The sequence below is a fragment of the Canis lupus genome, chromosome 8, assembly GCF_048164855.1.
Source record: "Canis lupus baileyi chromosome 8, mCanLup2.hap1, whole genome shotgun sequence".
NCBI lineage: Eukaryota > Metazoa > Chordata > Mammalia > Carnivora > Canidae > Canis > Canis lupus.
Genome location: NC_132845.1, coordinates 50,880,724 through 50,895,384, shown reverse-complemented (window position 1 = coordinate 50,895,384; position 14,661 = coordinate 50,880,724). Strand labels below are relative to the sequence as shown.

The 14,661-nt window shown below is 49.1% G+C and overlaps 1 protein-coding gene across 1 annotated transcript in view; it reads right to left on the bottom strand.

Moving 5' to 3' along the window:
* The window catches only part of XYLT1 (xylosyltransferase 1), a 306,125-nt gene that overhangs the window by 8,993 nt on the left and 282,471 nt on the right, over positions 1-14,661 (bottom strand). Inside the window, exons 10-11 of the mRNA XM_072835915.1 lie at positions 8,556-8,751; positions 2,479-2,812 (exon numbers count right to left, since the gene is read on the bottom strand). Of these exons, the coding sequence (XP_072692016.1) occupies positions 2,479-2,812; positions 8,556-8,751 (530 nt within the window). The remainder of the gene's footprint in view (positions 1-2,478; positions 2,813-8,555; positions 8,752-14,661) is intronic.

The window sequence follows — 14,661 nt, the reverse complement described above, 5'->3', positions numbered from 1 at the left end:
ACCGGAGTCTGAACGCTGGGAACCACATATCGTGGCTGATGCAGAAAACCCTTATGAAAAATGAGGTTAATGTGGGAAATGCTATTACAGCACCAGCCCGTGATGCTTGCCTCTATAATTAAATTTTCCTCAATTCCACCTCATCAGATTTCTTGAGATTACCAGGGACGCATCAATAGCAAATTACTCTTGATGAATCATTTTACAAATTGCATTGTTCCCACCTTCGTGTTCCTTGTCACTGGAACATCGTTACCAGATACAATTACTGACAACTGGGAGGGGTGGGGTGGGGGGGTGGGGGTTGCTCCCAGTGGGGTAAGATGACCCCCTGGCTCATCCTGGGTGGGGTTTAGGAAGAGCCTTGCTGTCATCATAAACTCCCAAGGAGAAAAAAAAAAAAACTGGAAAAATCAGGAAAAATGCCCCCACTGTTGTCCTTCCTCCCGGCCCCGGGGTAGAGGTGGATTCAGGACTGCTCCCCTGTTCCATCTGATGGGGGTTTCTGAAACACGCAAGGAGAGCGCTCTTTCTGTCCCTCCCCTCCGTGTCTGGCTTTGGGATCTTGAGGATGCTAAGGATGTGACCCTAATCAGAAGGGTACTTGAGAAGGGGATCCCTGGGTGGCTCAGTGGTTTAGCACCTGCCTTCGGCCCAGGCTGTGATCCTGGTCCCGGGATCGAGTCCCATGTTGGGCTCCCTGCATGGAGCCTGCTTCTCCCTCTGCCTGTGTCTCTGCCTCTCTCTCTCTCTGTCTCTCATGAGTAAATAAATGAAATCTTAAAAAAAAAAAAAAAAAAAAAGAAGGGTACTTGAACAAAAGTGGATGGGCTCTGGCCCCGCTCCTCTGGAGGGGCTGTCTTTGGTCTCTTTCACAGGGGAGAGGGGGGAGCAGGCTTCCATCTCGAGAAAACACAAGGTCTCCCTGTACCTCTCTGCTTGCTTAGCACAGAAGCTTAGCAGACATCAACAGAGTTGAGTTCACTTCAACACCCCCGTTAGGATTCCAGGGAACCCGTCCCCACGTCTTTGTCCCCATCTCCTTGTGTCACTGGCTAAACGGCACCCAGCCCAGAACGCTTCTTCCCTAACAGAGGCTGTAATGCATTTTTGGCTTCTGGGTTTCTGATCTGTTAGATACAGACAATTTCAAATACCAAGAGACCCAGAAACCCTGTTTCTAAGAATCTCTTTTATGGATGTATCTGTATGGGCACAGACAATTTTAGATTCAAGAATCCTCTTTGCGGTGTTATCTGCAACAGCACCACTGCCAACAATGAAAGAGGCAATGTGGTGGATTCTGGGTCCTCAGAACCCACGGGGATCTGATGCAGCAGGTAGCTTTATATATACTGACGTGAGAAGTCCAAAGAGCAAGTTTCATTACACAAAGCATCACCCCCAAAACCAGCAACATAGGACTTATGTTGTGTGTTTGTGTTTATGGTTTAGAGGCCTCCAGAAACTTCTAGGAGGATGAACACCAAAGTTTTGGCAGTGTGTGAGCACACACAAAGCATTACTAGGAGATGCTAAGCCTTTTTCCAAACCTGTTTTATCACTTTGTCGTCCCCCCACCTCAGCACTAGATGGATGGGCATTGTTCTCCAACCTTCTGCCATAGGATACTACTATCTAACCTTTGAATATTTCTCAACATGGTGGTGTGAAGAGGGATCCCTTTTTGCTTTTCATTTGCATTTTTCTCATTATTCATGAAGCTGAGTATCTCATTTTCATGAAGCCGAGTGTGTGGGCCATTTATGTGCTTTTTTTTTTCTTTCTCTTTTGTAGCACGAGTTGCCAATCCCTTTTTTTATAAAGGGCCAGATAGTAAATATTTTTGGATTTGTGGGCCATGCAAACTGTGTCATAATTACTCATTGCTGCCATTGTAGTCCCTAGGAAACCATAAAAAAATATGTCAGTGAATGGATGTGACTGTGTCCCAACAAAACTTTATTTATAAAAACAGGGAGGTGGGCCAGATTTGGCCCATGGCTTACAGTTGGCTCTCTGATGTATGCGGATTTCTTTATATATTTTAGAGGTACTTTATTTTATGTGTAGCAAATATTTTTTTCCCTATAGTGTCTTTTCTCCTAGTGTAGCAGGTTTTTGATGAACAGAATTTCCTATTTTAATTATTACTTTTAAGAAAGTAAGATTTGCTGACACTCAGGATCTGTCTGGGTTTATTTCCCATCTTGTCTTAAATATGATCAGGGCTTTCTGGAAGTCCAGTGGGAGAGTAGGTAATAATTAGATATCTAATACACAGATGACATCACCTTACTGTACGGGTAGAAAATTCCCTCCTTGTGCAAGGAGAGAAAAATACAGAGCAGAGAGCATGGTTCTCCAAGGCCGCCCACATGGCCCCCATTGCCCGCCAGAAAGGAGGGCCCGCCTGAGAGACCCCCCCCCGCCCGGGGTAGGAATATTTTCCCTCCCAGAGATGCTGGGAGTACTCACCTGGTTTGATGGGCTGCCTGTTTGAGAAGGTCAGTGGTGCAACGAGGAATTTGGTCTCTGCAACTGGCACCCAGTGGTGAAGGATTTTCACTGTCCAGATCCCAGGCCTCAGGGGCAAGTTCAAAGGGGGCTTGTAGTGGGTGAACTCGGCAGTGGATTCGATCAGGATGTCATAGGTGGCTGCAATGATGTTGACGGGATCCACCCAGATGACGGTCACGGTGACGTTGGGGCCCTTCCCCCACTTCTGCATGCCTACCGGCTCATCCATAGGCCCCAGGAGACCCCCAAAGTTGCGGAAGAGCCGCTCCTTGGCATCCCAGTCAGTGCCAACCTGAAACGAGAGAGTCCAGAAATCACTGAACCAGAAAACAGGGCCCACGGTCCCAGAGAGGCCTAAGATACTGCTTGTTGGGCTTCATCTACCCATTTTACAGATGAGGAAACTGAGGCTCCCAGTGGGTCACCTGCTCAAGACTGCACAACTAGTCATAAGCAGAAGACCTGGGATTTGGACCCAGTCTAGGGGATTACAGGGCTTGTGGTCTATTCGCTAAACCCCTGGGCCTCCTGTGCCTGAGTCAGGGTTAGTGCTTTGGAAAGAAAGCACGCACCGTGCACCGACTAAATGAACGCCTGCTGGCGGGCCATCCCAAGGAGAGCGCACCCCAACACTCAGCAGGTGCAGCTGGCTTCCACTTTGGTGCTCCGTCTTCTGGATCGGGCACCTCTGTTTAGTGGTGACGTTCTGAACAAGGAGGGTCCCTCAGCCCTTCCGATCACCTCCAGGAGAGCACGTGGCTTTCTGAGGAAGACACAGCCATGGCCTCCCCACAGCACTCCGAGCTGGGCCTGGGTGGGGGACGGGGGGCTGTGATCGTATGATCCATCCAGCCTTCGGTCCATCCCTCCTGCCAGCTGGCTGGTGTCCGTGTGGCTCCGACTTGCCGGGGGTCCACTCTTGCTTCCCTCCCTCCGCTTTTGCCGCCTGCAATGTACTCCTCAGCCAGCAGCCAGGAAGACCTGGCCAGCTGTCCCCTCGCTGCTCAGCGGCCCCGCAGCTTGTGCCACCGCGTTTCCTGGGTGCCTAGCACTGTGCCTGGCATGCAGCAGGCGCCCAGTATCTGTGGAACCAGCGAGCCAACAACTTGACACTTACGTCCCTGATCCGGAGCTCTGCTGCTACTTCAAATCCATTTAAGTGAGGGGTCTTCTGCTCCCCCAGCAGGTTTAATTTGGTGTTTTTGAAGACACAGCCCGCGGGCACGCTGGGAGCAGATAACGAGCACACCCCAAGGCTTGCCCGCTCCTGTGCTCTTTCCGTGACCCGTGTCTCCGATGCGTGCATGCAGGTCGGGGTGAGACATGCCATCCGTGCAGGGCCAGCAGGGGCTTGCTGGCTTTCTCGTGGACGCCACGAGCTCCTGCTTCTATTCTTTCTCCAAGATGTGCCTTCTTTCTCCAGCCCCACCAACCTGTGCGACTCTCTCAGGTCCACGAAGGGGAGAGACCCTGTCGTTGTCCTCAGAGGAGAGAGACGAGGCCCAGAGTGCCTAGGTCACTTGCGGTGGCCAGTGGGGGGCAGAGCTGGCGCAGGGCCCCAGCAAATCTGTCCCCAGGGGCTGTGTTCTCACCCGCTCTCGTGCGTTACCTCCAGTTCACTCAGTCACACGTCCATCCCACGCCTAGGTGCTCAGCCCGCCGTCAACCAGAGGTGCACGGCCCCACAGCCCCACAGCCAGGAGCCTACAGGATGGGACCGAGGAGCCATCCCAAGTGGAGCAGAGGTAGTGACTGCTGTGACACTTCTGCGGGGGTGGCTGGCCCTCCCAGACGGGCGATGTCTTGGCATTCCCTGCCACCCCGAGGCTCGGCTCCTTCTGGGGACCCCTGAGCCAGCACAGTGGCTGCATCACGGCAGGAAGGAAGCCAGTACGAGTCAGTGAAGAAATGAAGGAGGGAATGCGTGGATTCCAGCTGTCCTCCGAGGCTTGGAGATTTCTCTAAAGAAACCTGATCCTTGGGGCGCCTGGGTGGCTCAGTGGGTTAAGTGTCTGCCTGAGTGTCAGCTCAGGTCATGGTCCTGGGGTCCTGGGATGGAGCACTGCATCGGGCTCTCTGCTCAGTGATGAGTCTGCTTCTCCCTCTCCCTCTGCCCCTCCCCTGCTTCTGTCAAATAAGTGAATAAAACCTTAAAAAAAAAAAAAAACCCAATCCTGTCACTTCCCTATGTGCAATTCTCTTCCACACCTCAGGATTCTCAAGTCTAGTCTCTCACCCCATGCTGTGAGGGCTTCACCTCAACCGCTCGCCCTCCCCTCCACTCCCCCCTACTCCAGGCCACTTGGATTACTCTCTGCGCCTCCAGGAGGAGGGCTCTCTGTCTCATCTCTGACCTTCCACTCATTCCTGGCTTTCTGGCTGGCACAGCCTTCCTACCCCTTCCCCAACCCCCCCCACCCCTGCCAGCTTCTACTCCTCAGGTAGATCTCAGCGGAGGTCATCTCCACTTGGAAGCCTTCCCCAGCTGGAGGCAACACCAAGGTGCCTTTCTAAGGATTTGCCCATCTTGGTGTTTTTTTTTTTTTTTCTCTCAGTATTACAACTTTTAATTTACTTATCTCTTTCCTTAGCTAATGACTGTCAACTCGATGAGGAGAGGGAGTGTATCTGGCTTGTTCACCAGTGTATCTCTAGATTCCAAGACAGTGCTGAGTACATGGTGGGTGCTGAGTCTCCTTTCCTTCTTTCCCTCCTTCCTCCCTCCCTATCTCCCTTCTCCTCTCCTTTCCTTCCACCCACCCACCCATCCTCTATGTTGTGAACCTAAGGACATCCCTATGCACCAGGCCCTCCACACACTGGCTTTCCCACAGCTACCAACAAACGGATGAATGCTCACACAATATGCTGGGGTTCTACAGAGTAGGGCTTAGTGCCCAGTTAGGGGAGTGTGGGGACACTCCAGAACGGTATCCTTGCATTCCCCAGGGAAATGGCGATGAGCAATTCTCTGAAGTCTGAGCTCTCTAAAACCAAGACAAGACAACCCCGAGGGAAGATCTGTAGGGCAGCTGTGAGCATAGAGGCTGGATCTCAATTTCCAATCCTAGGAGAGGGAGCGGAAGGCTAGCTGCTACCCTCACATGCGACCAAGCTGGGGCTGCCTGAGAGGGGGCCGCACTGCTGTCACAACTTCTAGGGCTTCAAGATCTTCTCACAGACTCACTGTGCAAGTCCATGGACACTTACAACACAATGATCACTACTCAAATTCAAGTCCATGGTCAAGTTCACCACATTGCTCAACTTCAAACCCACTAAAAATCTCTCACTGCATTGAAAATACCATCTGAGCTTTTCTCCAGGGCCTTCATGTCCCCATCATGATCTGTCCCATCCCCTCTGACACCTTCCTTCTACTGCCCTCCCTCTCACTCACTGTGTGCTGGCCACACTGGCCTTGCTGCTCCCTCCTGGAGCCTCTGGGCCTTTGCACATGCTCTTCTCTCTGCTTGCACTGCTCCATGTCTCCCCATCACTGGCTCTTTCCAGGCTTCAGCTCTAAGGTTACCTCCTTAGAAAAGCTTCCCAAATGAATCATCCCACTGAAAGTAGTCCCCAACGGCCTCTTCAGTCCTCAGCAATGACATGAATTAAGTTTTATGTTCTTCATAATACTCGCCATTAGCTGAAATGTTTTTGTTCCTTTATTTGCTCACTTGTAGGCTGACTGCCTCACCTGACTACAGTTCCGTGCCAAAAGGAGCCTGGACTCTCCAGCCACTCCTGCACCTAGTACACCATAGCCACTTGGACTGTCTGCTGAAGGAATGAGCCTCTTTTCTGCAAGCCACCAGCATGGGACTCCCATGGGGTGGAGAAATCCATCTGATGGCTCAGCAACACTGGCAACCTGCTGTGAGCCAGGCCCCGAGTGGAGCCCTGGAGCTGTGCCACCAGGAGAGGGATCCTCTGCAGTTTTCCCTTCCTTCTTGTCCCATTTGACACTTTTTGCTTTAAAAATTAGTAGGACTCCAGAAGAAAAAAAAAAAAAAACTGCAAAATTCACGGCTCCCTGCATCACATGCTGTTACTCTGCGAGATCTGGGTGGTTCTTATATCAAAGTTACCAACCCTGCGGTAGGAACTCTCACAAATCACTAGCCACAGAGTGGCCAACCTCATTTGTCACTGCCAGAAGTGCCCAGTTATCCAACAGCAGGCTGATAAACAGGGAGAGCCCAGCCACCAGGCATCCATCTCGTTAATGGGACGTTAATGTCTTCAATTGGCCGCCTGGGCCCCCAGCGCAGAATCCAACTGGGGCAATGTCTAATTGCCCCCTGATGCTAGTAATTTATGGAGTCGGCTCCCATGGCAGCTTGAATCCAGCCAATCCATTCGGATCCTTAATTGAAAATGGTGGCTTAATAAGAAACCCTGCTCTGTAGGGCATAGCGTGGCCAGGTGGGGCCATGGGCAGGTGGAAAGGGATCTGCATGGACAGTATAAGCAGGTGGGATACTTGCACCACCCCCACCCCAGCCCTTCAAAATACTCTGTATTCTAAAACCAGGCTCTTCATCCCTAACCCAGCAGCCACACTCAGGGACAATACTAAACTCCAGGGATGCATTTTTAGCTACTTGCGGGGATGGGGAAGGCAAAAATCAGGTGCTGGAGTTAGGGGTGGGCCAACTCTCACCCAGCTGGATTGTGTTTCCCGTCCTGCAGTGTCCCCACCCAAGTGTGTGCGCTCCATTCAGAAATCAGATTTGGTACCTCCAGATGCCATGTGTGTGGAACACAGTGGTGAACAAGAGGGACATGGTCCCAGCTTTTTCGTGGACAACCGACAAGTGATCAGAGAAATCAGCAAGATGGTTTTGAATAGTAAACGCTAAGAAAATGATAAAATAGGTACATGTCAAGTGGAGAATGGACTCTTGTGGTGTAAGTGGGTGGGCAGGGAGGGCTTCTTGGAGGGTACACCATTTGGATTTAGATTAGAATGACCAAAAAAACAAAAAAACAAAACTAAACAAAACGGCAGCTAGCTATGTGAAACTGTGAGGAAAAGTATTCCGGGCAGCAGGAATAGCACCCACCAAGCCAGCAGCAAGGATAAGCTTGACATGTGTGACAAAAACTCCAGAAGTGTGAGAGGGGAGCAGAGTGATAATGGCAGAGGCTAGACCAGATCTGCAGGTAGGGCTGATGCTACAAGGGTAGTGCTGGGCAAGAAAAGAACTAAAACTGCATCCCATGGATCCATCCACTGCTCCACCTACCCACCCATCCATCCACCCATCCATCCACTCATTCACCCACCCTCCCATCTATCCATCCTCTATCCATCCGTCCAGTCTTCTGTCCATCTATCCACCCTCCCACCCATCCACCCACTTACCCCTCCATCTATACATCCTCTATCCATCCGTCCAGCCTCTGTCCATTTATCCACCCTCCCAACCATCCATCCATCCATCCATCCACCCTCCCAGCTATCCACCCATTCATCCACTCATCCATTCAATGATTGATCTGAATTAACCCCTATGCTAGGAACTGGGGAACCAGAAACACTGAAGAATGAAATTTGTGGCCAGAGAGACCTGGGCTCAACTTGAGCTCTTTCACTTCTGAACTATGAGAAAATCCTTGGCCCTCCATAGGCCTCACCTCTCCAAATCTGTAAAAGGAGACTAATGCCATTGCTTCATTAGGAAACTGGTCTGTTATGGTCTATTACTAATAGAGACTCAGGAGAGTCACTGGCTAGGATAAAAAATTAAGAGGAACACAGATGCTACTGTAAAAAACAGACCAGTGCTCCAGGTCATCAGTTTGGCCCACTGCTAGGGCCAACCTCCATCTCTCCCCTCCCACCCTGTTTGAGATGTGGCTCCAGTGCTTGGGGCCAGAGGATCCTCTCTGAGCCCAGAGTGTGCTGTCTTCTGGGCTCTCCAAGTCCTCTTCCCCTCCATTTCCATCCCCAAGTGTCAGACTGGCAAACAGAACCCAGCAGAGCAGCTGGAAAAGACCGTGAAGTGTGCTAGTGTCTGGACTCTTACCTCAGAAAACTGGAGCCTCCCGAAGTCACTGGGTGGGCTTGCGATCTTGAAGACCTTCTTTGGCATCACCCATGTCTCCAGGGTCTCAAGTTTGCTCACAGCCAGATTCGTAGCGTGATGCTTGATCAGAAAGCCCTGGAAGCGGTCAGCAAGGAAGTAGAGGTGGACAGATGCTGGGTGGCCCATCGGGTAGTACCTGGAACATAGACACGGTCTCACGTGAGCTCAAGGGGTAGGGCCAGAGGTGTGTGATCTCGTGACAGAGTGTGCCATGAACCGTGGTGTCACCGTCCCTAAAATAGGCCCCGTTTTATTCAGTGCTGACCACGGTCCTTTGTAGCATCCTGAAAGCTGTTTCCTGTGAATCTCAGATCCCAGTAACTATGAACGATTTCTTGGCTGATTATAAATGTAAAACATGCTGACTGTACAAAAACACAATAAAGAAAATAAAAATTATTACTTTTGATGCTTCCTCCCATAGAGGATGTCAGTTCACAGATATTTATTGATCCTCTCGTTCGAGGTATTAGGAAGGGACAACGGTGTGTAAATGAGGCCACAGTGATGTATCTCCTTCCAGCCTTATTTTCTCTGCATATATTTGCATAAATATCACATGTTTGGGATTGTAATATATATATACTGGTTACATTCTACTTTTGCTTCATGTTATTTCTCAAGATGATCAGATATCTTTGAAAAGTCTCTGAAAACATGATTTTTGTGTGTGCGCAAACACACACACACACACCACTCTGCAATGCTGTATTTCATGGAGCAAGTTCATCATTGGATGTTTAACAATTATTTATCAGAAAGGTTGTACTGATTTACGCTCCCACTGTCCTTCTCATCAACAGCACTGGGTATTACCCTTAAAATTATTGCCCATCTGAGACACACACACACACACACAAATAGGTAACTTGTGAAGATACAACGTCTCGCTGGCTGAAAGGGGCAGGGAAGCTAAGCAGAGATCCCCCGAGGAGGCAGGGAGCCGAGACGGGAGGACTGCAGACAGCCCAGTTCTTTGTCCTTCATACACATGAAATAAAAGCTGCGGGCTTCTGCAGTGTGAAAGCCACACAGCACTTAGTGGGCATGTGTGGCCCCTTGGAAATAGCATCCCACTAATCCCTGTCCCCCTTGGCCTGCCTTCCCCTGGTTCCATTCAGGAGTGGGAGTCTTCATGGCCAATTACAATGGTGAGGGAAGTCACCCTCCTCCCACGTTTACCCAGCTCCCGAAATCGCTGCCTTGTTATCATCCGGATGCCCCCGGGCTCTGAGAACAAAAAGCCCAGGCTGTCTTGGGATTGCTCGCTGGGCACTCTTGGCTCACGCAAACCCACTTCGGATCTGGATGCTGGAAGCCGGCAACCCACGTGGCCCCGGACTGTGCTGCAGAACCTTCTACCATGACGGAAAGGCTTTTCCTCCGAGCTGTCCGATCCAGTAGCGAGCAGCCACTTGGGACTCCTTGGGACTCCTGAGCACTTGAAATGAGGCTGGTGTGACCGAGCAACTGAAGTTATAATTTTAGTTGATTTAAGCCTAAGTGCCTGCTTGTGGCGGGTGCGACTGTGGACCGCGTTGGTAGAGGTGTGGAAGGGCCCTGTGGCGGCCTGCATTACTGGCCCTGGTTCTTTACCTCTCCCGTCCCCAGGCTCTCTTCCATGTGACTTTACATGTCTCCATGCGCCACCGAGGTAGTCTCGTTCTCCTTCTTGAACCTGCTTTGGCGGCAGAATGTGGTGGAAGGGGTGCCATGCTGGTCCTGAGCCAGGGCCTCTAGAAGTCGAGCACATTTCTACTTGCCTTTCTTGCTCTTTTATGACCACCATGTGAGCATGCCTGAGCTAGCCTGCTGGAGGACGAGGTGCTCGGAGCAGAGCACCCCCAGTTGTCCCAGCAGAAGCCCTCCTAGATCTGGCGACGATTCTCTGCTGAGAACAACAGAGGCCCCCTCCTGACCTGCAGCTGGCTGCAGACGCAGGAGAGATGCCAGCTGAGGCTAGGAAAGCTGCCCTGCTGACCCACCAACTTGAGCACCATGTCAACACTTATCATTGCAAAACAGTGATTTGGGGCTGGTTACACAGCATCGTTGCAACATATGCTCCATGAATGTTGGTTCTGTAAGGTGGCTGGGGTCAATGAAGGTGGCGAACAGCAGGAAAGCTTGTCACGGGAGTCACAACAATAAAATGGTTCCAGAAGGGAGTGGTCTGCTGTATTGGGGGCTGCTAAGGGGTCAAGTAAGTGAGCCAAGGTCAAGCATTCTAGAAATCCAGGAGTTGGTCTTTGGTGGCTTGCTTTCCTTCACCTTCTGTCAAGAAATTTTGTTGTCCCCACCTGAACCCAGCCTCTCTTCTCCTTATGCATTGCCAGCGTCCTAGTCTAAGCCATCATCGTGCCTTACCCTGGACCCTTCCAGGAGCCTCTTTACTTGTCCCCTCCTACTTTGTTCACTGTAACCTAGTCCTAAGTAGCCATATCCATTGCCCACTGCTTCAACACCACAAGCGGTTTGCTTAATGCCTGTGATAAAATTGAAATGCCCCACCTGGTCTACAAAGCCCTACCTCTTTAGCCTCATTTTGTTTCCTTTTGTCCCAACCCCCTACCTTTTAGCCACACGGGTTTTACTTTGGATTCTGGAATAGGCTAAAAACTCATTTCTACCTTAGGGCTTTTGCACAGGATATTGCTTTTGCTGGGGATGCTCTTCTCCTTTTACATTGCATGTCTGGCTCTGTATTATCATTCTGCATAAATGTTACCACCTCAGAGAGTGCTTCCTTGACCAGTGAATCTCAAGTCACCAACTCATTGCTACCATGTGATTTTGCCTTCATCCTCAGCAGAGCCTTTACTCTTATTGATCTTTTGTTTCTCCTTACAAGTGTTTAGGTACTACATCTTTTCACAAGAATGGGAAAGCCTTGAACTCAGGAGCCTGGTCTGTCTGGGTCCCAGCAGAGTGCCTAACAGAGCCTGACACATGGCAGATGCTCAATCAATACATGATGATTGGGTGAAAATTCTAGAAGGATGTTCTCTTGGACCTTTTGCTTCTAAAGTGCATCTAGGGTACATGTAACCCAGGACTGAATGCAAAGTCCTCTGATACCTCCTCTTGACTATAGACTTAAGCAATTAAAATTAAGATGAGAGGTAGTTTTAATTAGATATAATACAATATAACCTAAAGGCCATCACAGATGCACCCACTTGGCCCAAAGGTGTTTTTCTTACTTAAGTAAGGTAGGTACAGAAAAAATAAGATTTACACAAAAATCTGGATTTCTAGTTTCTCTTGAAAAATTAGGAGCTTCAATTCTACGATTCCCTTAGGGCAAGAATGTACTGGGGCATAGTACCAGGGCCCACAGGGGCTCCAGACTGGCATGGTCAGGTGAGCCCACAGCAGTCACACCTGCTACCTGCCTGGCCCGGCAGAGCATTTGAATTTGAGTGCCTGTATTAAAATACTGATAGCTTTTATCTCTGGATGGTGGCTCAAAAACCAACTTGATTTTTTTTGTTGTTGTTCTCTCAGTCTGCCATTTTGAAAATTTCTGCACTGAACATGTGTTACTTTATAACGAGGAAAAAAAATCAATAAACATTATTTTTATGAAAGGTTATACTATAGACTGGAAAGACAATTTGCATGAAATGCCCAGAGGAAATGAGACTCCTGAAATAAAGTTTTCACTTGCTATTTCCCCAGACACCCCACGGGCAGGAATTCACTCTCTTTTGCCTTTTGGGATAAGGGTCCTTTGTCCTGATTTCTTTGTAGGCGCATATCCATAAATATATCCGCTTTGCCCACAGCAAGGCACAATGGTTCTATTATAATAAAAAATGAGGTATAAGCCAAAGGATTCCAGGCCCCAGGCAACTTGATGGCTTGTTTAATCCCAAAACAAATACCAGGAGAAAATTTCAACAACCCTAAATAAATTGAGGATGTCTTTTGGAATTTCGTATGTTGTCATTTACCTCATAAATTCCATGAAGTCTGGGGCTAAAACTATTCTTGGAAAACATTCACCTCCCAGGCATCAGGCACTGCGTTACCACAGGGATGCATGCAGTGGCTCCATGGACAAGGATTCTGTCCCAGACTAGCAGGAGGAGAAAGACTTGCAGATGACCTTGACCCCTGGTACCACAGCTACCAGCCAGGGGAGTGATGGAGGGAAGTCTGAGCTACTTTCAGCTTGGGGTGGACAGACTCTCAGGGAAGCCCCTGAATTGCTTTGCAGAGGATGTGGCACTGGAGCTGACCCTCAAAGACTACGGAAAGGGTGGGCTGCACAGGGAAGGGCACCGAGCAAAGGGAAACACAGACAGTCAAGGAGCAGTCCATACCACCCATTACGTTAGGGAGCATGAGCGTGCAGCTCCCACACCAGGCTCACTGTTGACTGCTTGTGGCAGCTTCATGGTCATAACAACGGAGACATCCACACTGACATGCACACTTGCTGAGCACTTAGCATGTAAAACGCTGTTAAAACAGGGATGATAATAACAGTAATAGAGAACTCATAAGGCAGTGTTTGAAGATGGTCTCCATTAAAACTCACACCACTTTAGGCTACGAGGCTTATTATTACTGCACCCATCTTACAGATGAGGAAACTGAGGCACAGAGAGGTTAATGGCTTGTCCAAGGTCAACAGAGAGTAAATCCAGTCCTGGGTTCCCAACCCACCCCAGTCTCCCTTCAAACCAGACTAGAACTTGCCTGGAGAGAAGAGAGAAGTCTGAGGCTAGGAGGAGGAGAGAATGAATGGAAGCCAACTTGATGCAGCCTTGCAGATGCCCAGCCAGCTATGCACCGGGCACACACTGTGCCATGTTTTCAGGCTTTTAGGTAACAAAATGGTTTCTCTTCTTCTTCTTACACTCCCCAGGAGAGGGAAGAGTAGGGCAAGGAGGGACACTAGGGGAGGCCTCAGTGTAGACAGATAGTGGTTTAAAAAAAAAAAAAAAAAGGTTTTCTCTTTGTAGTTCAAAGGGGGAGGTAGGATGAGGAGGAGAACAAGAAAGAGAAAGAGAGTGATTAGAGGCACTTCTGGGAATCCATCCTCAGGAAATAATCAGAAAAGGGAACGGGGAAAAAAAAAGAGGCTTTCTGCACAAAGATAAAGATAGTCATCAGAACATTATTTACAATGGTCCATTACTGACAATGCAACAGGAAAGGACTGGATTAGGCAAACTCTGGAATTTCTACTCAATGGAATCCTTGCGGGCATTAACGAGGATCATTATCATTAGGGAAGCTGCAGAGCAGCATGGGGAAGAGGGGGCTAATATCATAACGTCAAATGAAAAAGAAACAGGACTTCAAAATCTTATTGCAATTATGTAAATATCTGCAATGCACATTGCTGGTAGGGAAGAAAAGGCACACAAAATGACAGGGCTGGTTGGCTTAGGGAAGGCAGGAGGAGGGGATGATGGTGAATCATTCTCCTACTTCCTTCCCCCTCTTCTTTTCACATATTCTAGAACACTCTCTCCTGAAGTGTCATCTGGTACCTGCTAGTGGTAGGTGAGATGATTCTAAGGGATACCCGAACGTCTTAAATCATAGGTCCACATTTTAACATTTTTGGTTATATTTTTAAGTGTGCCAACAACAGTAGGGTTGTGTTTTAAGAAGGACTCTTTATTTTTCAGAGATAACATATTAAAATACTTATGGCTCAGATGCTATAAGTATGGGCCGTGCTTCATTCAAATTGATCTGGGAGGAGGGGTCAGCAGGCAAAAGCAAAGAGGAAAACGCCTTGGCCCCCGAGCGAGAAATCGCTCGAGGTGGGTAATGGGGGCATGGGGCTACACTCTTCTATTTCGTATATACTTGACATTTTCTGTAAGAAAAATTAAACAAACAAAAGTTCTGTATTTTCACACCTAAGGCAAAGGCAAACACAACTACTTAACATGGGGGCATAAAGCTTCCTTATAAGAGACACAGAACTTAGCATCAAGAACAAGAGCACTGCCAGGAAATAATCAGGTAAACAGTAGACATGGTGTTCTGAAAAAGTAGTAGTGTGATCGTGTCTTAGAGC